This window comes from Pezoporus flaviventris, unplaced genomic scaffold, assembly GCF_033815535.1.
Source record: "Pezoporus flaviventris isolate CSIRO_AGI_PZ_B2104156 unplaced genomic scaffold, CSIRO_AGI_Pfla_v1 ptg000023l, whole genome shotgun sequence".
Taxonomy (NCBI): Eukaryota; Metazoa; Chordata; class Aves; order Psittaciformes; family Psittacidae; genus Pezoporus; species Pezoporus flaviventris.
Window position 1 is genome coordinate 7633258 of NW_026892571.1, and position 26413 is coordinate 7659670.

Consider the following 26413-nt stretch of genomic DNA (forward strand, 5'->3'; position numbering starts at 1 on the left):
TAAATATATTGGGCTGTGCACATCTCAGATTATTTCAGTTGTTTCCTCATTTCAGTTTAATTCTCAATATTCTTATTGTGATATTTTGGCTCATAGAGCTTGAGTCCTATCTAGAGGTTGGAATTACAATGACATGTGAAATGTAATTAAAAATGAAACCGATACTGAATAGCTTTTTTTTTTTTTTTCTTTGTAAACCACAAAACTGGTACTGGTAAAGCTTTTGTTAAAATTTAGAGAAGCGTATTGCTTTTTATCCTCTTCCTCTAAGAGAAAGGGTTTATTATTCTAGGTCCTCCTTGCTTGTAATTCTGATTATATGGATCAGTTATAACTATTAAGACAGAAGCTGCGAAGTTTCAAAAAGACAGGTAGAGGGATCTGAGGGACTTGTGTAATGGTCCCCTATTGTTTTCCACAACATCAGCCACCCCTTACGCTTTTCCTCCCAAGAGAGGTTAAGCCATGAATTTGGTTCCTGTTAGACTCCAGAGAAATGTCTTGGAGAACACCTGCAACGAATGCTTCAGCTGCTGAAAAAGCTTCAGTTGGCATGTACATGTTCATTAGGCAGTAAGGAATTCTGCCGTGCAGCCATGAGATGCAAAACTGTAAGAAATAAGCCCCTCTGCTCACAGAACTTTTGTTTTTTTATTTTCTTTCTCCCCTAGAGAAAAATCTCTTATCACACCAGGAAACAAAAATCCATTATAAACTTTAAAGGATGTGGCAGTAGGAATGAGGTGAGCCAGACAGAAAGAGATAAGAGACTTTTTCCTTCCCAACTCATCTAAACCTAGTTATACAGTTTTTTGACAATTACTATTTAAAAAAAAAAAAATAATTTCTTTTCTTCATATTCAATAATATTATTACAGGATGACTAGAAATGTTGACAGTTATTCAAGAACTCTTATTTCATAGCTCACATCCTTAGCAGTAGAGCAAACATAGCTGAAGTGACAGCATGCTGTCATGAACTGCCCTGGTTATTGGTACTGCACTTGTACAACCAAAGTGAAGCTATGCAATTCCAAGGCATTGCTGTTTCACTTTATGATTTTGCAGCTGGATCAATCTAATAGCTCTGTTCCAGGCCAGTAGTTTGGTACAATGATGTAAGAAAAGAATTTTTGGTGAACTACAACGGTGGTTGGAAGTATTCCAACTTGTTTTAGCTTGTTTTTAAATAAATGTTACTGAGAAAGAGCAGAAAACCTTCTAAGAAGTCACTATTAATTCTTTATTGACTGTATATTTTGTGTTTTGCATAACTAGAGAACGGATGTTAAGTAAGGTAAAATAGTTGTTGCTATTAGTAATTTGAATGGACAGGGTATGAACCTATTTAGGATTTTTGGAAGGTGGTAAATGAAGAGAGTTTTTTTGGCAGGGGCTTAACCTACGGACTCAGAGAACAGAAGCAACTTGTATGAACTGTGTTACCTACATAATATGACTCTACTTCCTCTTCAAACTCTTATTCTCAAGATTAAAAGAAAAGCAGTTGAGTACAGTCAGCAAGAGCACATTATTTGCAATAGTGTTTTGACTGTTTTTTTTATTCATAGAACTATACGCAAGAAAGAACAAATGGCAATTTGTTGACTAGTTTCATGATCATTCCTAATCAGTGGCACTGACACACATGAAGGGTGCGGTGGCATGTTGGTAAATTCTCTTATGTAGGGCATGATGCAAGGAAGTATTATTACATAAATTTTATCCTGCAGCTCCTTAACCTTCATTATGCAGTCTTCTTGAGAGTAACAAAGAGCTCACTTAATAGACTCTATCACTTTCTGAGGTAAGTGGCATATTTATAGCTTATACATGAAAATGAGGACGATTATGCCTTGATGAAAAAAGTGATGTTAAAACACATGCTATTTACAATTAGGAATTTATTATAACAATAAAAATGAGGGAGTTGATGTTTGTGAAACATTAAACAATAATGACAAATATTTGCACATTACTCCCATGCTTAACATTGCGCCGCTGCATTCCTCTGTGAGAATGAGTTCTCAACATTATAGGATGGTTTTATGGAATTGTAGATAGCGCATTTAAAAATGTAAGTAGAACTTTTTGTAGTTACAAGGTGTTGTGGAGACTTTTAGAAATTTTTACATACTGTAGATGTTTTCATTTAACACCGTAGTCTATTTACTTTTTGTTTCTCCTGTTTTATTTGATACAAAAAAAATTAAAAATCAAAGCTTATTGGTAAGATCTCTTTAAACTTAGTGATGTTAAATTGCTTGCATTTGCATTTTTCATGGGATGTTTGGCTGGATATGGGTATTATTAGCTGCCACCAATGCTGCCTGACTCAGATACTCATGTTATGCAGGCATGTATGACTTGCTTCCACTCAGCCTTTCAATTACATCTATTCAAATACAGTGACAACGTCCCCCAACAAACCAGCATCTTATCTAAGTAGGCTACCGAAAATGCTATGTAATGACATGAGATTGAGAAGCCAGAAACTGCATTTGCAAACTGAGGGGATTTAACTGTGTAGAAACAGCCTTAGAGGCATATGTTTATTATTTAGGATATATATGTGTCCCAGGGAAATAGAAATTTATTTCAAAGGAACTACCCCTGCACTATACAGATCCTGATCATTAAGCTGTCAGCTTCCAACATCCTCAATAAACTTATTTTTCTCCACTGAAAGAGCAAGAAGATGATGAGTAATATAAGACCAAGGGGAAAAAACTCTGAAAGAAATTAGCTGAAAATCATTGCACTACAAATGTGGGGTTTTAACACAAAAAGGTTCTAGAAATAAAACAGTGAGAAATGTTGTGCTGTGCTCTGCTGTGCTGATCAATGAACAGGTTGCACAGATTACCTTGTGACTCTGCACCTGAAAGGCTGAAGTGCTCAGGAACCCTCCAATTTGTCACAGGATTGCTTAATGTTAAATTATTTAAACGGCACAATAAATCATGTATTTCTTTAAATTGAGACTTTAAACATACTTAATCACTATGAAGAAAAATCTTTAAAATAATGCTATTCAAAGCTTTTTTAATGCTAAAATTATTGTGAATATGCATTATTCTTTAAGCCATTGTGTCTAATCCTTTGAATCAAAGATCTTGCCACAGTTCATTGTAAATCGGTCTAGCTCCAGTGGCAAAGAGTGAAATTACAGTGAGTTTTCTTTTGTGGTATTGTGACAGTTTCTGTGAAAATCAGTGAGTAGATGGAGAATCATTATTTCATTACCAAACAGGAATTAAGAAAGGGAGTGGGGATGTTAATATGCTTTGTGTCTCAAAGAGTCATCAGTACTCATGAAAATATATTCTTAGGAGCATTAGAGGCGCCACAGTTATTTACAGGAAAAGTCTTAAGAGATAGAATCACTCTGTTAATCTGCTGATTTTCATCCTAAAATTAAAAACATTTTAAAATGATGTTTTTTCTTTATTCTTAAATAAATTATCTAAAAGACCTAATTATTTTATTGATATGAATTTAATAAATGTTATTTCTTAAAGCCACTGTTGTCTTATATCCACAAAACCATATTTACTACAAAACCAAGCCTTTCATGTATATGCTTTTGCAATTACCCTGCATTAGGTTCAGTGCAAATGCTTGTAAGATTCCACATTATCCCTTATTCTTTGGTTAGTTGACATTAATCCTTTTTATCTTTACCTGACCTTTCTAAAGCTCAGTTTAAACTTATAGCAAGCTTTCAGATATGGCAAAGCTACAGAAAGACAAACTCAGGAAAATAAATTTGACCCTCAAGAGCGTCTGTTGAATTGGGAAGACTCTTGAGAGGGTGGATTGAGAGAGGTTTCAGGCCCCAGCAACCCTCTTCTTCAGGGCCAGTCATGATTTCACTTTGGTGGGCTGACTCAGTTGACATTGAGTCTAAGAAAGACTGAGAGTAAAAAAGGGCTGAATTACTGTCACTGGAATTTTAAGCAAGCCTTTAACCTCTCTCAAAAGATAAAATATAATATTCAAGGGGTCTTTCAACTCTTTATGTGTTTAGTTAGAGGCAGGTGAATTTGAACACCTAAACCTGAAGCTATGCAGATACAAACCTGAACAGAAAAGTTAGATGCTTTCAATCTCAAAGAATTTTAAACATAATAATTTCACAGGAATATTGGGGTTTTATCCCCTGCCTATTAAACCATACCGATCTAGCCCATGACTGTAAAAGAGATAGTGAAGTTGAGGAGCTTTTTGTTCTCTGGATGTATTTTGCATTAACTCCAGAGCTGTGATGGCCCCTCAGTCCTCAGTCAAGCTTTGTCACTACTGCCATGGCTTGGCAGTTTTCACTGCTTACATTAAGCTCTTTACAAGGAGTCTTACAGCACCTAACATTATGGAAGTGCAACTACATTTGCCACATAAACTGGAAGGATCCTTTTTATTGCTTATAACTGAGCATGGGACAGAAAAGCGAGTCAAAACGAGCTATTAATTACATTTATTATTTGGATCCATGGGCTTTCTTGTTGGATATGTCATTTGTGTTAAATTCTCTGCTCCTTGGCCTCTACTGTTAAGGTGGCATGAATTTTCCTATTGCTGTGCTGTCACAGGAATGGGCCCGCAGAGATTTCAAAAACAACTCTAGATAGGTGTCGAAAGGAGTCATTTGGGTGAATAAAGGAATCGGGAAGGCAGCTGTGCAGGTTTTCTCAGGTCTTTTGGGATGCTGCCAAGGGCTGAAGCAGCCAGTACAGAAGAGCCCTGAATGCAGTTGCCTGAAGTCCTGCTCAGTCATTTCAGGAGAGGCCTCTGTCCCTCTTGTCTGCGACTCATTGTCTGGTTTCTCAGGAAGCTTTCAGCTTGTCCCTGTCATCTTGTCTGCCTCACAGGGATTATATAAGGATAAATGTTTTTTGCAGTTCTGGAACATACTTTTGTAGATCTTGGATGTCTGCATGATGGGGAAGAACCAAAAAGCCTGCTTACTGAATTAGTTCATTTATGCAGTCGTGTGAATTCATCTATAAAGATGCATTTGCCACACAATTAACCAACTTGGATGAGAAAGTGTAGAGTATACAACAGGTGTGGGAGGGATGCAACTGTACTACAACTTTACTCTTTGAAGACATAATCCTGAAATATAGACTAATTTTCAGTGAACAAACTTTTCAACCGTTACAATTTTAGCAAACTTACATTAATTGTTATGCTTTGATGAATGATTGAGCAGATATTCATATCTGGGTTGATAAAATATTGTTATTCATATTCCATAAATATGTTTTATTAATTATCCTTCAAAAAAATATGCATGAGTAGTTACCTTAGCCTGGTTGTATTCCCTGACAGCAATATCAAACTATTATAAACTACAATCATAACAAAAATCCTTCTATTGCTCACAGAATTGTGAGCCTTCATAATGGTGGTATATGAAAATTAAATAACTAAGCCCTCCTGTATTTTCTTTCAAATAATGATGTGTTGGATACAGTAATGTTAAACTGTGGCTTATGTGAGTTAAAATAAGGGAGAGTTTAAAAGGGGGTGAAAGAATAATTTATAAGCAAAATTACTCCCTAGTGCTCTCTTTCTGGCCAGGTGACAAGAATGTTTATGTTGAGAGTAATATTTTAAGGTATAGCTGCTCAGATATTTTAGGGTTATCTTAAGGTATTTGCTGAGAGCTGAGAATTTCCTTTGAAACAGCAAATGTAAAAATAGGCCTTTCAGTCCGTTGTGCCTGCCTACTGCTTAAATGTTTCAGAATCCTACAGAGACAGTATTCTTTTAGCAAGTTTGTTTAAGGTAAAATTTAATATAGCTTTTCAAAAAAACAGGAATATTGGGATAAGTTCTCTCGTAAACTGTGAAGACAACAGTAATACACAGAACAATTTAATACTAGGCTGGGCTTTCTGACTTAAAGCTTATGTCATCATTTGCTCCTCTTCAAAGTGGATACAGAGTATGTTTAAATTTTGCCAAAAGCAAAATTGCTGGTACTAGTAGTGCCTTGTACCTATTCACTAGATTAAAATCTTCGGACAGGGAAAGTTTTCGATTCCCAGGGGGAACTCCCTAACAATGCCATAGGCTGTAATCAGCTCATGCCAGCACCTGGAGCTGTGTATGAGGGTGTCAGGGATTTCTAGTCATAGTGGCAATCTGCCTATGACCATTTTTTACTGTCAGGCCTATTTCCCACCACAGATCTTCTAATATAGTGTGCACCTGTTGCATCATGCTGAGACTTAATAAAGAAGCATAGGGAGAAGACTTCTGAGCATCATGGAACCTCTGGGGACTGCACACCTTCCAACAGTTCAGTTCATTACAGTACAGCATTAACACGTAGAAGTCTGCAAATACATCCTCCTCCACAAAATAATAGCCTTGACCACATTTTCCTGATAAACCAGAAACCAGACCTGGATCTATTTATGTGATTTAATAGATGCATAGGAAGATAAATATTTAATTGCCAATTTGACACTGTTTATCAGTTATGAGCAATACACTCTCTGCTGCACAGTTCCGATTAACTCTGTAAAACACAGAACAGGAAGAATATAAAAAGGAATTTACAGATATTGGCTCACCAGTTGCATGGATCCTGTGTAGCTTGTTGAATAGTTATTTATTGATTAGTTTTATAGTGCCTTTGTATCTAATTAAAAATTCAGGACAGGCTGTGTGAATAAGAAATAGGCAATGTCATGGCTAAAAATGGAACTACCCAGTTAAAAAAATGAACTGGGAATACCAGAAGCTCCATCTGTCCTGAATAATTACATGTTCACAAAATGGTTTGCATAGTACAGTATTTTGTACATGCAAAAACAGTGGAATAGTGAGTAGAAATGCAGTCTGTGCAATAATTTTGTGAAATTCATGGGAACATCTTGATGGACATCAAGATCTAAGGTAGTCCTTTTCTCCTGGTCTGAGGTATGATTTAATAAGAAATCTGACTTCAAGGTTTCTGCAGTCTCCCTAAATATTATGTGGCAGTGCTGATTATTGGTATGGTTTAAACCCAGGGTGTTTGTTTTAATTCTTTAATAATCGCCAATTATATTTTCTTCCAGACTGGTTCCATGCTTCCAGATGTTTGCATAGGGCATGTTTTCTAAACCCTTTACTTATTATACTTTCCTGCACTCCTCTGTCTTTCTTAAAATGCTGGCCTTAAAAGTGAACTTTTTTAATAAACCATTTGACATTAGTTTTTCAGAATAGGACAGTGGGTTTTCCTCCCCCGTTTACACACAACACTGATTAATGCATCCCAGAAAAGGTGGGTTTGGGTTTGTTTGGGGTTTTTTGCAACATTAGTATCACATTCTCTGTCCATGTGTACTTATGGACTACTACAGTCCCCAGAATTTTTTACACAACTGCTGATCTGTTTGTATTTGTGCTCTTCCTTATTCCTTCCTACAGTCTTTTCCTCTTTATTTGAAGTAACTAATCAAAAATTTTGGAATTTTCATATTTTCCTTTTCCGAAAGTGCCACATGTTCCAGATAGGCATTAAGTACTAATCTAGTGGGATTTTGTAAATCTTGATAATTTTTTTATAAGCACTACTCATAGCAGCATCCATCCAAATTTTAGGAGTTGGCAAAAAAATCTCTAGAATATGCCATTAGTTCATCCCTCTTTTATTTGAGAACCTCACTATCATTCAGTGGATGGGACCTTTTACTAAGAGCAGAAAGGTCACACAAGAGAATTGGTAGCTTCTTAATAAATGACCGATATGGACTGTTTGAGCAGAGCAGAGATTAGAGACATACTTAATAATACAATAATCTTAAACCTATCTCAGTTTACAGGTGTACGTGGTCAACTGTAGCAGTTTATATAACTCAGATTATATTATGTCTTAATATGTACTTTATTGCAAATAATCTGAACTAAACCACTGCTGTTTATATAGTAGTTTGTAGTGAAAAAAAACCAAATATGTATGTGTAATATCTTATTAAATATACAGACTATTTAGTCATCTTAATGAAATGAAACATTCATAGGGCAGAAGTTTGAGAGTTAACTCTTTTCAGACCCCACTGTTAACCAGCTGTGGGCCTCATTAGTTTAGTAATCTCTTAGTGCTTGGTCTGTGACTTTTGAAGAAAATGAGAGTCACATTTGAATGTTGAGTTTGAAATGAATTTGAATTTGAATTTGAAAGCTGAAAATTCAGGATGATTCACTTCAGATAAGAAACGGACAGCATGGTTTATAATAGTCCAGTTGCTTTTTTTCTGTTGTTATTGGGATTTTCTAAATTATAAAGGGTAGAATTCCCACATCTGTCCCTTTCAGTTAATCTTGTTTCTGCAGTGCATGCAAGGGAAGAGCAGCAGATAAATGTAGTTGCTTCAGCAAGTTCCTCAAATCTCATGAAGCTTATATGCAAACAGTCCTTGTCGTTCTCTGCCCATAACTCAGCCCAGATCTCAAATGTACTTTAATATTCTCATGCTATGGCATGACAGGAAAAAAGGTAACAGATTGTAATAACTAAGTCTCAGCCATCCTTCCTGATTCTCTTCTCTTCCAATCACGAAGTAAGCATAGTTCTCAAAGCCTAGTATCTGTTAGTCACTGGAGGGCATGAAGCTGAAAACAAGAATTTGTTTTGAAGTGGAGTAAATGAATATATGAAAAGTTAAGTCCAGTTTCAAATGCCTTAACACTGTTCCCAAACTCTTTCTGTCTGTAGCTGTTCAATCTCATATTCTCTAGTTCCCCCTTCTTGTGTTTAGGTTTCTCTGTTTTCTGTTGTCATCTAAATTTACTTTTGGGGAAGAGTTTTGGAAGTATAGTCCTCTTTCCAAGATCTTGTGAATCTTCCCATTGCCTCTTCCACTGTACCTTGGCTCATTGGCATTTAGTCATTAATTGGTACCTAAATCCTATTATACACAGCACTGCAATTAGTTGCGTAAAGTCTCAAGACTTACTTTAGCAATACAGGCATTCAAACATTTAACTTGTGTACTCAGCCTGCACATCAGTTGCTAATGAATTTGTAAGCTTGAATTTTTTTACTTTTCTTTTGAGAAACTGTTGAAAATGTGTGCATGTAAGAGAGCAGTAATAGGTAGAGTATGGGTCTGGCTGAGGAATAGTGGACTTAATGCAGTTCCCAGCATGCTAATAAGGCACTTAATTAGAACGATAAACACTCTTTAGGCTCTGCCAGCTTTAGCAAAATATCTGTAGTAGGCAGACCAGATTTGTGACAATCCCTATTTTGTTGTGGTTTTTTCCCCACTTTCTAATTATTTAGATACTGCACCTAAATCAAAATGAAATCCAATTTTCTGCATATGTATGGTCATAAAAACAAAAGGAGCAAGGGGAATCAAACATAAGATAACTGCAGCAAAATAAATGTATACACAAGATGTTTCCCCAAGGTTGTATACTCAGCAAGTCTTTGAAAGTAGCTCAGCAACCCGAGTAGCTTTCACAAGCATTTCTTCTTAGGAATCTAGTGATGGCTGGAGTGACTCTTTGCTGCTTTAAAGTGCATTCTAGTTCCTAGTTACTTTTTCTTAAGGCAAATTAAAAGGGTTGGTGTGTGTCATCAGATTAAAAACTAATGATGCAACATAAGGGTAGTACTCCAGGTGAGCACTATGAGCTTGAATGGCTGAAAAAAAGAAAAGGTTTTCTTTGCATGGGAAAGTATCCTTTTACTTTCTGTGTTTTACTGTTTATTTCCCAGTCTGTGCTTTTGGTTCACCAGTGCAAGCTGTGCTGAATCAGTGGATCTGTAGCTTGTAGTATAAGATTTTATTGCTTTCTACCTCCAGGCCCCCCCAAAAAAGATAAAAAGTTTATTAGAGAATGGCTCAAGCAGAAAAGAAAAGAAAAAGAGCAAATAAAAGAAACTTGACTTAAGGCTGAAATAAAGTTAGTTTTCATCCTGAGCACATTGAGACCTTTGGCCACACCAGGGTACACTGCTGCCTTTTGTGCTTTGCCTATTCAGGGGGAGCCTGAGGTGAGATGTATTGCTGTTTATATTTCTGCTTTGAGAGCAATTCCACCATGCCATGTGTAACGATGGTTATTAGCAGCTACAGCTCGCACACACACTGCTCTCTTTGCTTTTGCACCTTTAGTTTTGTTTTTTTTTCTGAGAAAATGAGAAAGGTCAAATGCTTTTTTGAGCAGCTGACTAAATATCTTCCTCAGCTAAAATGGCAGAAGATGCCATAAGGCCAATGTGGCTACAGCTGTGAGGCTTCATTCCATTTTTTCCCTGCTCATAAGACTAGACATGTCATTTGTGCTTAATGTCTGGTGATTCAGGAGCTGGAACTTGAATTCATTCTCAACCCGTTTGTTTGCACTCTGGTGTAATAGACAACGGGTTTCTCTCCACTGTAGTATATCTCAGTTTCCTTTTGAATACAATGCTGACCTTTTGGAAATAAAATGGATGGGGATATTTCTTTATATTTCTTAAGATATTTGTTAAGTCTGAATTAACACAGATGTCTGAAGTTAAATCAATATATACACCAGGAAAGGAAAATAAAGTAAAAATCAAAAGCAACCAGAAAAGAAAACTGCTTTCATTTCACTGATCTTTTTGAAAGGGAGAAACCAAAGACAAGGTATATCAAGCACATACAATATTAGTATTTCCTCTTTGCATCCTTTCTCATATTCACTGATTTTCTTTCCACTGAGAAATAAAACAATATATATGTCTAGAAGTATGAATTTTCCTGCTTAGTTAGTAGTGTTAAAAATCACTATTTTTATTAAATGTTGAGTGCTTGCTTATTTATCATTTTAGATCTCATTACTTGTTTCCAAGGAGACAGAAATATGCAGGAAAATCATCTGAGAGTGATTTGTAAGGCTGTTCTCTTTAATGAGATTTGAATGTGCCCTGTTTTGAGGAACAAAATAAACTTGGAGCTGCTGTAGTAAAGAGGTTGGGACTTTGTATTTTATTTCTGTGCAGACCTACTTTCTGCAACTAGAAGCTGGAAGGGGGGTTGTAAAATATTCAAATCAGTATCACGTTCTCATTTAGTGGCTCAGCTGTGCTGTTTTCTACACTGAAACAGCATAGGAAGTTCCCTTGCCTACACACCCCTTGCAGTAGTAGCTTTCTCCTGACAGTTTTAGGTATTACTTGGGGGACAAGAATGGACAGTAAACAACTTATTTTTCTTCCTGTGTACTGTTCTTCAGAAATAGTAAAGCCCGGATGGTTCCATAGGTATAAAAAAGCCTGTAATTGTTCAGTGAAGTGCCAATGTTAACTTCCAAACTTCTAAATCTCTTTTTTCTTTCTGTTAATGAAATCCAAAATTAACCTACACGTAAGCAGATCAGTTGTCTTACCTGAAGTAGTCTTCACCACCTCAGTTGTATTTCTTAATCCTGTAAAGGAGAACTGGTAAAGCCTCCAGGATCTGGTGTCCCCCACCTCCACAGAGCTGCGCTTCCATTGGTAAATGATCTCTTCCCTTGGGTAGCCATCTTATTGCAATGGAAAATACAGAATGCTTTGGTTTATAGTCATTGCTAGGGTTATGGTACACTTTAGGGAGTAAAAACACTATTTTCCAGTTCTGGGAAAAACTAGAGAAGCTTATTGCAAGTAAATTATAGATATGTTTTTCTCACGTTACTTAGTAGTGTCTTTTAATGTTACATTTTATTTTATTTATATATAAATCAAAATAGCACTTGAGATAGTTTTTTTTTCTACTTTCGTGGACCCAGTAGGATGCAATTTTGCCCATCCTTCAATTATGGCCAAAAAAGTCTGCAGCTGGACCAGGAATTCATACCTTGACCTGTTTGCAAAATGTCAAACTTTTGACTCAAACTATTGCCATAGTAAAACACTCATATGGAGAGAGAAAGCAACAGGTCATGAGACTTCGATTCTGATTGTAAATATGTCTACTGTTATGCTGAGTTATTATCATAAATGAATCGCGAGTTCCAGAAATTATATAATTTTCTATATAGCATTCCTCAGTTGTATTTGTGAACATATATGATACATACACTTGAAAATAAGGTCAAAATAAAACTGATAAACCATTGGTCTATGTCTAGTTAAGAACATAATTCTCACTGACTCCTAGTATGTAAATATAAATAATATAAATTGATAGTAAGTTGTTCACAGTGGGTAAAAAAAGGGATATTTCTAAGCATGTTACTTACAGCTTGAAAATTCCAAGGGGCAGGAATGGGCATCCATTGGGAAGTTGTGTAACTGTAGCTGACACTCAGCATCAATTGTCAGCCTGAGGAGAAAGAGATCAGGATATACAGAATGCTCTTGCGAACATTGTTCTGAAAGCTACATTGTGGCAAGCAAAGAAAGATGCAAAACAATATATATATATACACACATATATATTTAAAGCAAAAATAAACCATTGATAGTTATATATTAATTTGGATATTCCGAGCACAGGAAGACATCATGGTTACTGATAAGCAGTGTTTGATTTTTGTTACATAGGCCCTAATCATCTACTTTCTGAACTGTGTATTAGAATAAGGTACTAAAGTTCTATTCCTATGCATCTCAAATAGCAGCATTACTCATGACTAGCAAATCCATAAGTAAATATACAGGTCATCTCACGAGCAGTGACAAATCTCTGTGTCACAACATGCCATAATGCACCAGGGAAATGTATCTTACATGATAAAAATTCTATTTTAGAAATGATGGATGAGAGTCTAAATTTAGACATCTGCATCCAAGACAGCCATCTAGACTACACTGATAGCTGGTGGAAAGGTGTTCTGAGGATGTACTTAATTTCATTCCAAAATAAGATATTTAAATCAGAAGAAGAATATACTGGAAGGTGTTTCTCTCCACTGAATATCAAGAGCACCTCCATGATAACTCAGGTGGTGTAGGTGATCAAGTAGAGATATGTACTTTTAGAAATCCAAAATTAGATGAGATAGTATCCCTTCATGGGCCAGCTAAAAACTCTATCATTTTTCATTCACTCCCTTAATTGTTGCTAGGCTATACATAGCTCCAGCCCTGCCGTGAGCTGCATTGTACTTGCACTTTGGAAAGGATGGAAGAGATGGGATGAGAGGAAAAAAGGGAAAGGAGAAAAAAAAACCCAATTTAGTTGGCTTAGGGCGAATGTCCACCAGGATCCCCAGGTCAGATTTGACTCCAGATGAACTTTGGCTTCTCTGACCCTGTCCCTCAGTGCTTGGTCAGCATCTCTGTTTTCTTCCTGGGTCACCCTGTCCCTGCTTCCACCTCTACATTTTCTTTTAACATTTGCTAACTTTGCTTCATTTCCTTCTGGTCAGGATGGACAGTTCTTGAGCTTGGGGGGAAGTGATTGAAAAAAATCAACCAGCTCTTCTGGAGCCCTTTTCTATCCAGGACAGAATCCTAGATCTCTGCTGATACTATCAAATCTGACTTCTGGATTAATCCAGGTTGAATCCTTACTGGTGCTTGCCCCGACTCACTAGAACTAAGTATACATTAATAACAGATAACTGTTTCTGCCAGGTATATCTTTTTCTAATGAGAGAAACTGAGGGGGTTGAAGAGAAAGGTAATGAAATTCAAAGAAACAGTAGTGTAGCTAAGTCCAAATTTAACATTTCAAAAGCAGACATAGGATCTTCTTTATCAGACTGACTTTGATTTGCACTGGTTTTCAACTCCAATGGTTCTCTTATCTCTTCTGGAGATGCAATGTGTAATGAATCTAAAATAACTATGAAGTAAAACTCGTTTTTGTAATTCAGACAGTTGCAGCAATAAAAGGTTGTCTTAACCAAAGCTTCAGATCTATTCATTAAAATGATGATGGATATGCTTTTCTTCAAAACTTAATTCTTGGCACCCAATACAGCAGAAGTGGAAAAAACAGTGGAAAAAATGCAGTCTGGAAGTCAGATGGCCTCATGTCTCACAGCTTCAATGCTGTACTGTGATTTAGAATTATCAATTCTCTTGAAGAAATGCTGTTCTTACCTACATTTTACATAGTTCTAAATACTGTATTACATGTCAGAAAAAGTAAAAAAACTCACTTAGAATTTTCACATTTAGGAAGTATCTTCTGGTCATCGGGAATATGATATTTAAGTTGTTGTATATTGCATATGTTACACTTAAATGTAGGCATATGCATAACTTCATGATTGAAAAGATAGATTGTAAAGGCAATCTGTCTCAAAAGGAAAGCTGTACACGTGACTGAGGAATCCACACATGAGCATATCTAGTTCAGATTCATGAAGATTTTAGTGGGACAGGGCATATATGTTGGTTTTGGATGAAACCTTAAATGACCAATGCTGAAATGATAGTCCTTATTCATAAGATAATTGAGGAATTAAATGCTTTTGCAGGGTGGAGCTTCATGTAGCTAAATTGTAATTAATTCAGAATAAGAAGCTTTTGATGTATATAATACCTCCTTTTAAACTATTTACTGAAGTCAAGGATATTTTGAATTCATCGGTTTAGCCCAGTAAAAAGATAAAAGGCAATACGGATCAATCCAGTGTCAAACACTAAAAATACCTGAAAAGGAAGATGAATTACTATAACAATGCTTATATTCATTTTAGTATAGGAGTGTGACTATTGTGGAGTAAGACAGTACAAACTATAGGAAGAAATAAAACTCTTTACCAATATAAAATAAATTGCATGCCAATAATGTCTTCTAAATATTTCCCTTTTTCAGGATTGTATGTATAAGTAAATATGAAAAAAAAACCAGGGTTAATGTTAAATGACCCAAATTCAAACGACCTTTCTCTTTGACTTTCCCTAGAGAAACTGAAATTAAAGTCAGGTATAAATACCTCAATGTGTACAGCACTCTGCCATCATTCCAGATCCTGAGCATCCTATTAGGAGTTGTTATCCAATGAGCGTCAGCTTTCTTGGAATTTCGGAAAAATGTGTCTGGTATCCAGATCTTCCCAACCATGTTGCTGTTTAATCTGAGCACTTTTATAGTGCTGTTGAACTTCAGACGTCTGTCATACCACGTTTGGGCGAAAAATATATCAATTGTATATTCCTGTTGTGTTAACCAGAAATACTGATGAAAACATAGCTCTCAGCATTTCACATAACTCCTGATATGCATTCCTTAATTTCATATGAACTAAGATGATACTAGAACTAGTAATATTTTTTTGGTCAATTTTTGAGGGCATGGTTTGCCAAAGATTATTATTTGGAATCAAGTCATTCTGTTATTTTTCCAATGATAGGTGGAACTAAGATGTAATTGGGTAGTATATGCACCTTTCTGATTCTGTGTCCCCCCACCTCAACTCATACCTGATCGGGTCAGAGGACAATTATTTATTCCCTTGGATCTAGGAAAAGAAAAAATTGAGCTTACTTTGCTGCCTTCATTGCCTGTGCCCCCAGTTAATATCAGAAGTGGTCAAGCCTCACATTCCCTGGCACCACTGGGTAGCCAGAGCTGCAAATGTAGTTGTAGAATGGAAAACAGCAATCTAAGGTTTATTTCTACACATAAACCCAACGAGAATGAAGCAGGCATTGTGCTAAGGCTAGACCACTTTCCCTCACCTGTACGAAGATATAATTGCATTTTTTGTTGGAACTTTGGAAAGAGGAGAGAAGAGGATCTAGGCTTTTCTTTTTATCTGTTGGTGCTTTTTTCTTTTTATTTCAGGAGGGCTAATATCACTGGTAAATGGTTTTCCTTATTTTGTAGCAGTCTGAAAGCTCAGTTTTACAGGAGTTAAGCTGTCACATAAAAGTGTGAGGATATGTTAAAACTGTATTTATTACATTTTTTTCAGCATAGAGCTTAGTTTCCTTGTTTTGTAGAAATTCATATCTCATATAGTCCTCACATCCATAATAATAATGAGATTTTTAAAATATAGGTATAGCACAATGTTAAAACTAATGGAAGCTTTGTAATGTCAAAAATGATGGAGGCTTTGTAACAAAGTGAGCATTGTAGGAAAACTGGCAATCATTTACCTACCATATTGATAGCATTCACTGGCCCAATGCTATTGACGTACATGTCAGTGTGAATTACTGTCGGTTTAACTGTAAGAGAAACAAGAATCAGTAACATGAGTGAAGGTCAAAATAAACTACATGAAAGTCAAACACAAGCAGAAATTTGCTATAGTACTACTCTTTTATGTTGCCTCACATTTAAATGTGCATTTAAATGTACAGTGATGTCTCCAGTTTGAAATTAGTTAGAAACACTTTGAGGCAAATTCTTAAATGGTTTATTCTATCTGAACAAATTCATTTATTTAAGAACAAATGGTGAAACCAGTTGTAATTTTTGAGTGCATTGTATCTGACTGAGAGTATGTGTATTTTGTGTCAGGTTACAGAAACACCGCAGACAAAACTTGTTTTCCTTAGCATCTCATGCATCACTCGTTTTACATTATAATGCTACATACAACATAACTGCTGGTGCCTTCAGAGATAGCTGTAGGTAAGCAACAATTTCATGAGCCCAAAGCAAAAAATAACACTCAAGGCTCTGAAACAGGAAGAAAGAACTGTTGTTAGATTAGTTTATTTTGATATTATTCTTCTACACCTTGACATAAACAGCATTGCTTTTTTTCCCAGATTCTTTTGTGAATGCTGAATTCCTTTCTATTCTCTAAAATCTTGGATAGGGAGAATAAGACAAGTTCCTCTGCTAATTTACACTATATGCGTACATTGGAGTTTAAATATTTATGTTATCCCTCACTGTGAAAAATGCCGTAGTTAATAAGCCTCTATAAATTTGTTAGAAACTGCTTCCTTCATTGACCTTGTTGCTCTCTGCTTCCCTTGCTTTCCTCTGCCTGCCTCATCCATGAATTCTCGTTGCTTTTCTGTATAATCTGATTACTTCTGTATCCTTTTCTGCAGAGGTATTTTCTGCCTGTTCTGTGCACACATGGGGCCTTCTCAAGCTGACTTGCAGCAACTCAGGGAGATTTATTACTTTGAGCTCCCTCAGTAATCAGTGGAGAGGAAGATTCCTGCAAAAGGTGATTCTGTCAAATAGGACCTCTGCTAAGAGCCTAAGCTTGGGCTATGAACTTATATTGACTGTGATGGAAATCTGGGGAGGTTGGCCTTACTTGGACAGCAGTTTTCTTCTGTGAACCTATTCCTCTGTGCCTCATTCCATAGTCACTTCTTGCCCTGCTGTGCAAGTAAGGTCTCATGCAGCATCGAACAGTACAGATCTGCTGCTTTTAGGGGCTATATCTGTGTCCATCACAGCATGCAAGGATCAGGCTCATTTCGGCCTTCCTTTCCATACATTATTTATGATTTTCTAGCAGCCTCATTAGATATACAAAGAAGATAAAGACTTGCTTTTTCTTTCCCCAGAAGTTAAATTCTGAACATCTATGAAGGTGCATTGTTACAAGCAGCCTGATTCAGCAAATCACAACAGTCTTATTAGATGGTCTCAGAATAGATTTAGCAATATTAATTTACATGAGCCTCTGAAATCATGGCTATTTTTCATGCCACTGATGTCTTATCACACTGTAATTTGTTTTCATAACTACTGTGAATGGATTCTGCTTCCTGTGTAGCATAACACAGCATGAAATTTCTTTCTCATCACTGATTATTTAAAAGTGGTCTAAAAAGAAACCAAACATACCTCCTATGTCAGGCCTCAACTTGTTGTCATATCCTTCCAGCAAGCCATTTAAAATAAGAGTGACATCACTCTCATGGACTTTGGGAGTCAAAACCCAAGTCTTATTTGAAGTGTAATCTTCATAATCATCATCTCCCTTTTGGGTGGAACTGTTAAAGAAATAAAAATGAAGAAATAGGAAGCCTTGAAAAGGATTAATTTGTACGCGACTCTCTTTGGAGACAATACACACTTATCAGGTTTTAATAGGACCACATAAAGCACTGAAGCATTGCCTGCGTTATAAAAGGAGACAGAGTCACAGTAAAGATGTCACGTAACAGCTGCGGTTACAGTTCACTTTAGCAACATGTCCTTTTAGTACAGTTCGGATCATATTGTGTCTGTTTGAAGGAACATCAGTGTTTATCACCTTTTGTATGCCTATTTTTCTCTCACTGACTCAGGTGGGAGTTGTTATGAAACAAATCTAATTGTCACTTTGCTTATGCAACTCTCCAGCAAAATATGACATAGTATGTACACAGTGCTGTTGCATTATTTCTCTTTGAGAGAACAATTTGATGCAACACATTACTGACAAGACCAATAATTAGATTCATTGCAACAAACTGTCACACAGCTTTTCTTCACTCTGATGAACTTGAGTTTATTGTGCATTTGGAAAGTTCAGCACAAATTTTTGCCAATGGTATCCATTTTCACTGTCTACCGGGGTTTTCTTTTCTGCTACTGAGCAGTGTGACAGCAGTTCTAGTGTAATTCAACCTGTTTAGCACAATAAAAAGGAGCAAGTTAAGAATCAGAAATACGTAGACTAGCCTTAATGGACATTTTTGTTTCTTAAAATCTGTGCTTCAGTTCTAGAGGAGAGAATAGAAACTACTTTGGAATATGACATCATTAGATATTCTCATTTCAGAATGTCAGTGGTAATCAGCTGAATGGTGCTAGGCAACTGTGAGTTTTTTGCATAATATGCCCTTCTTTCCTGACCTGCTTCTGTGGCAAAGTTTGAACACTGTTGGATATGAAAAGTATTAATGATACTACAAATGTCTTAAGCTGCTGGGTGGAGTTTGGGTCAAAAGCAGAAAACGTAGGTATTTTCCTGTTTCAGCCAGAATCTATATGAAATTGAGAGAGAACACAGAGAAGTTGATTCTCATGGGGGCTGGAGCTCGTGCTTGCCACACAAGATTGAAAGCAGACACAGCTGACGGTGGTCATGGGCGCAATAGTAAAGGGATAACTGGTCCCAGAGTCTCATAGAGCCGTTCTGTTCACATGGATCTCTGCTCAGCTGAGGTCTTTCCCACCTCTCCCTACAGTGCTGCATCCTGCTTATAGCTACCTACAGCAGATGGCCTGAAGGCTTTTGGTGGGCATTTGGGAACTGTAAGCCAACTGCACAAATACAGGAAGAGGATTTAGAATCTTTCTTCCCTGTGGGCACATAGGGAAAGCCTAACAGGAAAGAGCCGCATGTCTGTGCCTCTCTGTATAGGATTCTGTTTCCCAGGAGGTGCTTCAAAGTACAGTGAAATTTGAAGCAGCCTGAGACTGCACATATGGTTGTAGCAACTAGGAATGTATAGTATGAGTGAGAGCGCCAGTCTTGCATTGTATTGCATGGAGTTAAGCTGGGAAGCTGCTAGTGAAGCTAGGCTATCTGTGCTTTCATTACATATACTGAGTGCTGGGGGCCTGCAGCCTCCAGGCACCACCTCACCTACCCGTGCCAGCAGTGTGCAGCTGGGAGCTTCAGCTTCCCAGATCAAGAATAGGCAACCCAACCTCCTCCCTCTGGCTACACAGGCCTGAAACTGTAGTGCTTTACTGGCAATCAAAAGCGGAGTTTTAATTGGCAGTGTGCTTTGTAGTATTCTGCTGGTACTACAAGCAGGCCAGGATAATTAAATTGGTAGGGAAATTTGTTTATCCAGCTGTCTGGAGTTCAAAGTTCTAATTGTAATTCAAAGGAACATAACTGAAGCAAGGTTCTCCCTCCTGAAGGAAAGGAAGTCCTCCCAAATAAAGTCTTTGTGAACAGAAAGCTCTAGATTATGTTTTCAGTCTATGTAAACGGAATGAAAAAATCTAACTTAATGTATAAAAAGCCATACTCCTATTTTATGACCAATTAAACATCTATTCTCTAAAAAGAATAATTTTTCTGAATGGGAACGAGCAAGTAAATCAAATACATTGTTTGACAAAGGCAATGTGTTCCTGAATATTAATGTGATGAGAAAGCTTCAAAAGCCAGACAGCTACTTAGTAGTGCCTGGTGTAATAGACAGTGCAAGGTTAAAAGTTGAAAAAGCATGTTTGTCTAGGACTTGTCTCAAATCTAGAACAACCTTATAGAACAGCAGCCCGCAGTCACTAAAACTTCCTTTTTCTCTTGGTAATTATTTGTAGGAAAGAAATAGCTATTTGTCTGCTCATCTGCCATTTCAAGCCATTTTTGCACTCCAAATCTCAAAACCCAGCAAATGCTTTATGAGATCAGTGTGAGAGAGAGGAGAGGAAACATAGCCAAAGTGATGAGGGAAAAAGGCCTCTGAATTCCAGCTTTTATCTGAATTCCAAGTGGATCATAAGTTAGCGTGGGTATCCAATTGTCTAAATGTCTGTGTAAAACTGGGTACCAGCCCGAACAATCAGAAGCACTTCCCTATCCAGATGAGCAGGGCTTTAGCTGTGCAATGCCATTAATACTAATGAAAATTACAATGACAAAGCCCTTTTCATCTCCTTGAGGCTTTCAGATCAGTTCTTCTGATTATATGGCCTAAATTTTGCAAGTGCTTTTAATGTCCAGAGCAAATTTGATAAAGCCTGGATTATACTCAAATACGTATTGAAATCTGTTTTTATTAGGACTGCGAGAAGTTTTGAGATCTAGCAATATAAGTATACAACCTATTTGCAGATTGCAGCATAATTTTTTGAAAGTTAATGTTTCAGACACTGATAGTTTGAGATATTTCCACTTCTGACATTTAATGCTATCACAAGATGTGTGCAAGACTGCTCTACATAAATCCAGTTTCCCTGTTTGGAAAAGAGAGGGCTTAGGAGGGTCAGAACCCCCACTTGAAACTTCAAGTTGTAGAGTAATTAAAGTTAGAAGGTGCTTTTGGAGGTCATCTGGTCCAACCCCTACTCAGTTTGCCAGCTAAGCCTGTGAGGTGGCTGTGCTTGTAATTACTTACATATATATATAACCATGCATGTGCCTAACATTTGGGGGGGGTTCTTTGTATATGTCATTACTAGAAATGCATCTTCATAAAGCAGCTAGAGGGTAGAAATCACTACATGCTAATAAACATTTATTAATTTAGATCAGAAAGGAATATTTGTGAGGGTAACAGCACAAAAGTGAGTCATTTTAATTTTTTTTTTAAATAAAATTGTGCAAATATCTATGAACTGGTAACTCAGCCTACAGTTGCATAACAACCTCATTCTGCCATTGAGGTTTTTACTGTGGTTTTAACTCATGTTTCTTATCTTTCTCACTATAAAATACACATACTAATTCTGCATTAAAGAAGTTATTACTTGATTTGTAATGTTTATACAGTCCTTGTGAGTGCTCACTGGGAGGTGTCACTTAAGTACACAACATAAATGTTAAGGACTAGATTATCCAGTGCTTTGCTAGTGCATCTGAAAGTTCTTTGCAATAACATGTAAGCAACATTTAATCATTCATGGAGCAAGCGTAACCTCTGAGGGCAGAGGTGCCTGCTACATGTAGAACTGGTTTCTCCAATCAAGGGATAAAGAACTAAGGAAATGATGCCCTATTTAGTTAGCATAGCCTCTTTTATCCTTGGCTCTGAAGACTTTGTTTCTATACTGGAAATGCTGTGAAATAGTGTAATATATATACTCCTCAGTCAGTCCCAGAGGATATCTCTGCTGAGAAATCACTTATGCATTAGGGAAATACTTTTTTTCCCATCTTCCTTTCTGACCCTTGTCCAGAAAACATAGCACAGCTGATTAGATAAAGGTTTCGCTGATGTGTTGATACACTATCCTATTAGCAGACCAAACCCATGAAAGTGCAGATTACAGGTTGGGAATCCATTCCACTTTTTAATATATTTGTTAGGATTTCTTTTTGCTTTTATTCCCATGGAAGTAAGTTTGATACCTATGTAAAAGTAATCTTGAGCTTAGTAAAATTTAACAAATAATGACATTAATGGTGTTTAGCTGTCTTACATTAAAGGGTGGATTATCCACTTCAACTGTGTTTCAGTTAATTGCAGACATAAAGTCAGCATAATAACTTCTGATCATCTCTGCTGTTCCATGACAACTCTATATGAGAGACACTGTAATGTAGCATCCAGAAGAATCATACATAGGTTTTCTTGGAAAGACACTACCATAAGTTGGTAAAGGTACACTACACATTATTTAAAATTACAGACAGCAGCAATAATTTTTCAGTTTAAACTAAGGGACAGATTGGGCCCATCTTATTTCATTAGTGAGCAATAACTCACAAAGTATATCCCTTTGAAGCAAGGTAAGTGTTTCCTAATTCACAGGAATATATTTTTTCACAGTTTATTAGAGGTAGTAGAAGGGAAATGGTATTCTCTGATGCAAAAACCTGCCATCACTGCTCAGTCTTTCAACATTTACATGTGAGGTCATATATTTAGCTGGCCAAAATCCCTGTAATTCCTGTGACTTTCAATAAAACATGCTAATTTGTACCTGCTGTGGCTTTGCCCTTTAACTTTTCTAAATATAGTAGATCAATTTTAACTATTTCTATATGTTCTGTGAAGAAACTTCACAAAAGAGTCAATTATCCCTGCTGGAATCTGCTTGCTATTGCACTGCTTTTTACAAGCAGAATCAGAATAGGCACAAAGTGCCTAAAGAAAAGGCCTGCAGCAGTACTGTACAGCCAACAACTAATTAGTTTACCACTAATTGAAAATTTAAGATTATTTGTCAAAAAAAAAAATCTGACCAATTTCATCTTTTATGCCCAATAGGCTAAAGAAGCTACAGAGCCTACAGCACAGATTTAACAAACTACTCACGCACAGAGTGAGTCTTCAACTTACAGCACCAGTGTTTTCCATGTCTCAGTGAAGGACTGAAGCAAGGCTTGCTATTTTACCTGACAGCACTGTTTAAATTAATGAATAATCAAACTAAGTCTCTGATGTGCATAAAAAATTACCTTAATATATAGGTCATACATAATTCATTGCAATAATCTGGTCACTGTGAGAGAAGAACATATTCCAAGTTCCCACTACAGATACAGTGATGCTGTATGCAGATATGGCATATGAGTATGTAGAGAATAGCGTATTTGTAGGAGATTGCAGAGTCGGTGGAAATCTAGCTGTGTCTATATTCTCTCTTGTTGACTGCCAATCATATTTTAAGTAAAGCTATCTCAGTTGAAGTAGAAATGTTTTCACAAAGCTGAACACTGTATTCTTTTCCTCTGTTCATGTTTCTGTTCTGTCCATTCTCATTCTTTAAATCCTGAAGTTGTGCCCAGGACCATGCTTCTATCTTTACCAGAAAAAATGGTACCTATTTTCTCCTTTACTACTAAATGTCCATCACAATACTTCGGGGGGAAAAGAGGGGATCAGTCACTTATGAGAAGCTCTGTAAAAGGTAACGGAGATTATGCCGAGAGAGATTTGGGCACAGAGCAAGTGTCTTCTTATCCTTCTCCCTCCACCTGGAGCTCTGGTGCTATTGAGATTGCAATTCTGGTACCTGGATGGAGCTTTGTTGCAGAAAAGCCTCAGGTACTGGATTCACAGTGTTCTCAGAAAAGCTTGTTTCAGGCTTGACAACCAGGAAGTATTAGCTGCGTTTTGGCCACTTGCAATAGTCACCTAGTGAGGGAGGCTGAGGAAGTTCACAAGGGGCAATAAAATAGTAGTTACCTCTACTTAATGGTTTGGGTAGATTGGATTTTAGGTAGGTTGCCTATGGAAGATATGTTAATTTCCTATGCAACTGCTGCTGCTGCAGCTATTGTTCCATGAACTATTCAAATAGTGTACAGTACTTAAAATCTTGTCACAAAATGATCACTGCTTAAAATCAAAACAAAGCTGAGTTTTTCTGTCATTCCTAAGTCACAGAGGCACTGAAGTGTACGAGAAAATAACTCTTAAAATAATACTACAGTTCTCAAAAATAAATCTCTACAGCTGAAACACTAAGGTGAAGTAGGAACTGAGCACACAAGTCTCAAAATGGGTATCCAAGACCCAGAAATCACTAGAGTAGCACAGATGAGTACGCAGATGACATTTCCATCATCTTTACAGTACATGAAGTCCCTAGATTGCCTGCAATCAAGCAGTCATTTCTGAAAACTATGTCTACATTGATATTTAAAGGCCAGCTGGATTCCTGTGAACATTTGCAGTGCTTTCCACTGAATGAGATGATACCTGGCAATGCAGCACCTAAGTATCATGCTGTGGATTTTACAAGCTGCCTTCTAGTCATTCAGCAACTTACAGTATCCTCACTGGGGCTTATCAGCCATTTTGAGGGAAGCAGTCCGATTCTTAAACTTCTTCCCTAGACCTCTAAAATACTGCATAGCAATGATGTTTTTGTATTAGTTGCTATAAAACTGTTAATTATAGCTGTCTGGTTTATTTTAGTCATTTAATGTCTTCCCTAAGGCATACGCTTACATTAGTTACTGCACCTTATCTCATCATGAATTTTAGCCCTTTGAAGTTATAGTTAAAATATCTGCTTTTGTGAATGTGGCTACAGCAAGTATTTACCTAGAAAGGTTAAAAATGAAAAATTTAACTTGGTTTAAGTTTTGTTCCCTTCCTGTAAGGTTGTGTGGGGTTTTTTAGAAAAAGCCCTTTGAAGTGCATTTATTGAGGGCTGCCACTAAACCCTCTGGTTTGTAGTATTTGCTGCTTTTTCTAGGTCACTGTACTGAATAATTGTGGTGTAATTTTTGCATTGCACAACTGATTGGATTCGAGACATGAGTAAGCACGAGCATTATTTTCCCTTTCAAAATAATTCTATGAGAACTCTGAAGGAGTCTAAGATGTGACCAGATAATTCAGATAATCCTCCATAATTTAAGATTATTATTGCAATTTTTTTTGGAGCTGGAATTTTGTATAAGGATGTTTTCTTACAGTTTGTTTGCTAGAGCTAATATAAGCACCTCACACATCTACTTTCTCCTAGGGCTACTCATGTTTGTGGCAGGTGAAGGAAAGAATTAGAAAGAAATAGAAACAGGGGGAAGAGTTTCAGATATTCTTCTGTATTACAGGGTTAGCTCAAGTTGATCTACTTTATTTGAAATTGTCTAGCTATATCTAATTTTAAAAGGTGTAATGTTGGAATTATGTGGACCTCAGAAGGTTTATTTTTTTATTTACCTTCCTTTCCATTTTATTACCCTCCCATCCCTTCTCTCCTCTTTTTTTTTTTTGTTTCATTTAAAACTTGTGCACCTCTGCATATGAAATTTAAGGCACATGGGGCATGATTTTTTCCTGCTGCTGTAACTCGGCTCCTGCAGATTTCTGCTAGAGCTGGGAGATCTCAAGAGAAGGAGTTAATGACCATTGCGGAAATGGGATATGACTAGGTCTTTTTTTAATGTGACCTCTCTTCATTTTTTTCTGGCTGTGTTTTATTGTATGTAATTGCCATCTGTTACTATCATACGTAATTTCTCTTCCCCAACAAGGTGCATTGCTTTCAGAAAAGATTGCTCTAAAATCTCACTATAAGTTAACAAGAAGTAAAAAGCTTAATTCTGTTCTCAGTGAGTAAGAGTAGGAAAATGTAGATGCTCTCCAGCCATCTATTTAAACAACATTAGCTCAAAAACCCCAATCCTATTTCTCAATTAGATTTGAAAAATGGAAGAATAAAGATTCTTGTTCTGCAGTACCCTATGAGGTACTCATATTCATGCCTTTTCAGGATACTTGTACAACATTTTTCTATATTTTGCCAGCAAGGTAATTTCACTTAGAAGGAAATCACTTCTGGAATCAGTCATTCATGATGTAGCTATCTTCTCATAACTATCTGTCAGTGCTTAAAAACAAACACGTGAAGCGCTAGAAATGTCTCCAGTTTTGCTTACTGAGTAACCCTCCAGAGCATTTTTTTGAGACTTAGAATACTGTTTTTTGTCTCAGATGTGAGCTTTCAAAGTTTAAGTTAAGCTGACTATAAATCCTCATTAGAATTAAATCTGTCTTGAAATGTTTTCATTCTCCTCTTCTGTACACAGCAAAGCACTATAATGTAGTGTTCCCAGTGTTGGGCTGGGAGTAAGCAACCTTAAATGCTTACCCCAGTTAAAGGACCAGTGTCCTACTTGCTATGATGCGCTAAGTTATCTCTTCACGTAAGTGTAAACCATTTTTACAATATAAATAAACACATAAATATGCTGGATTATCTGTGTTTGGTGAAGACTAGGTATGGTGGTAAACCCTCTCATTACAGAGGAAGAGTCACTGACCATGCCTTAGGAAACGACACTGCAGTGCTGGGAATCACATTTCCCTCACACTTATCGACAATGTTATAGCCCATATCTTTGGTAAATCAAGTGGGACAGATAAACCCCAAAAGATTATGGAACCAAACAAAAATAAATATAAAACCAATCTGGGTTTATTCTGAGTGTATCT

The 26413-nt window shown here is 36.8% G+C and overlaps 1 protein-coding gene across 4 annotated transcripts in view; it reads right to left on the reverse strand.

Annotated features, from left to right (window-relative positions):
- The window catches only part of GABRG2 (gamma-aminobutyric acid type A receptor subunit gamma2), a 66902-nt gene that overhangs the window by 25037 nt on the left and 15452 nt on the right, over nucleotides 1-26413 (reverse strand). For all 4 annotated transcript variants that reach the window (XM_061456572.1, XM_061456570.1, XM_061456573.1 and 1 more), the window contains exons 2-6: nucleotides 17694-17842; nucleotides 16032-16099; nucleotides 14860-15080; nucleotides 12208-12290; nucleotides 11371-11508 (exon numbers count right to left, since the gene is read on the reverse strand). In XM_061456572.1, coding sequence (XP_061312556.1) covers nucleotides 11371-11508; nucleotides 12208-12290; nucleotides 14860-15080; nucleotides 16032-16099; nucleotides 17694-17842 — 659 coding nt within the window. The remainder of the gene's footprint in view (nucleotides 1-11370; nucleotides 11509-12207; nucleotides 12291-14859; nucleotides 15081-16031; nucleotides 16100-17693; nucleotides 17843-26413) is intronic.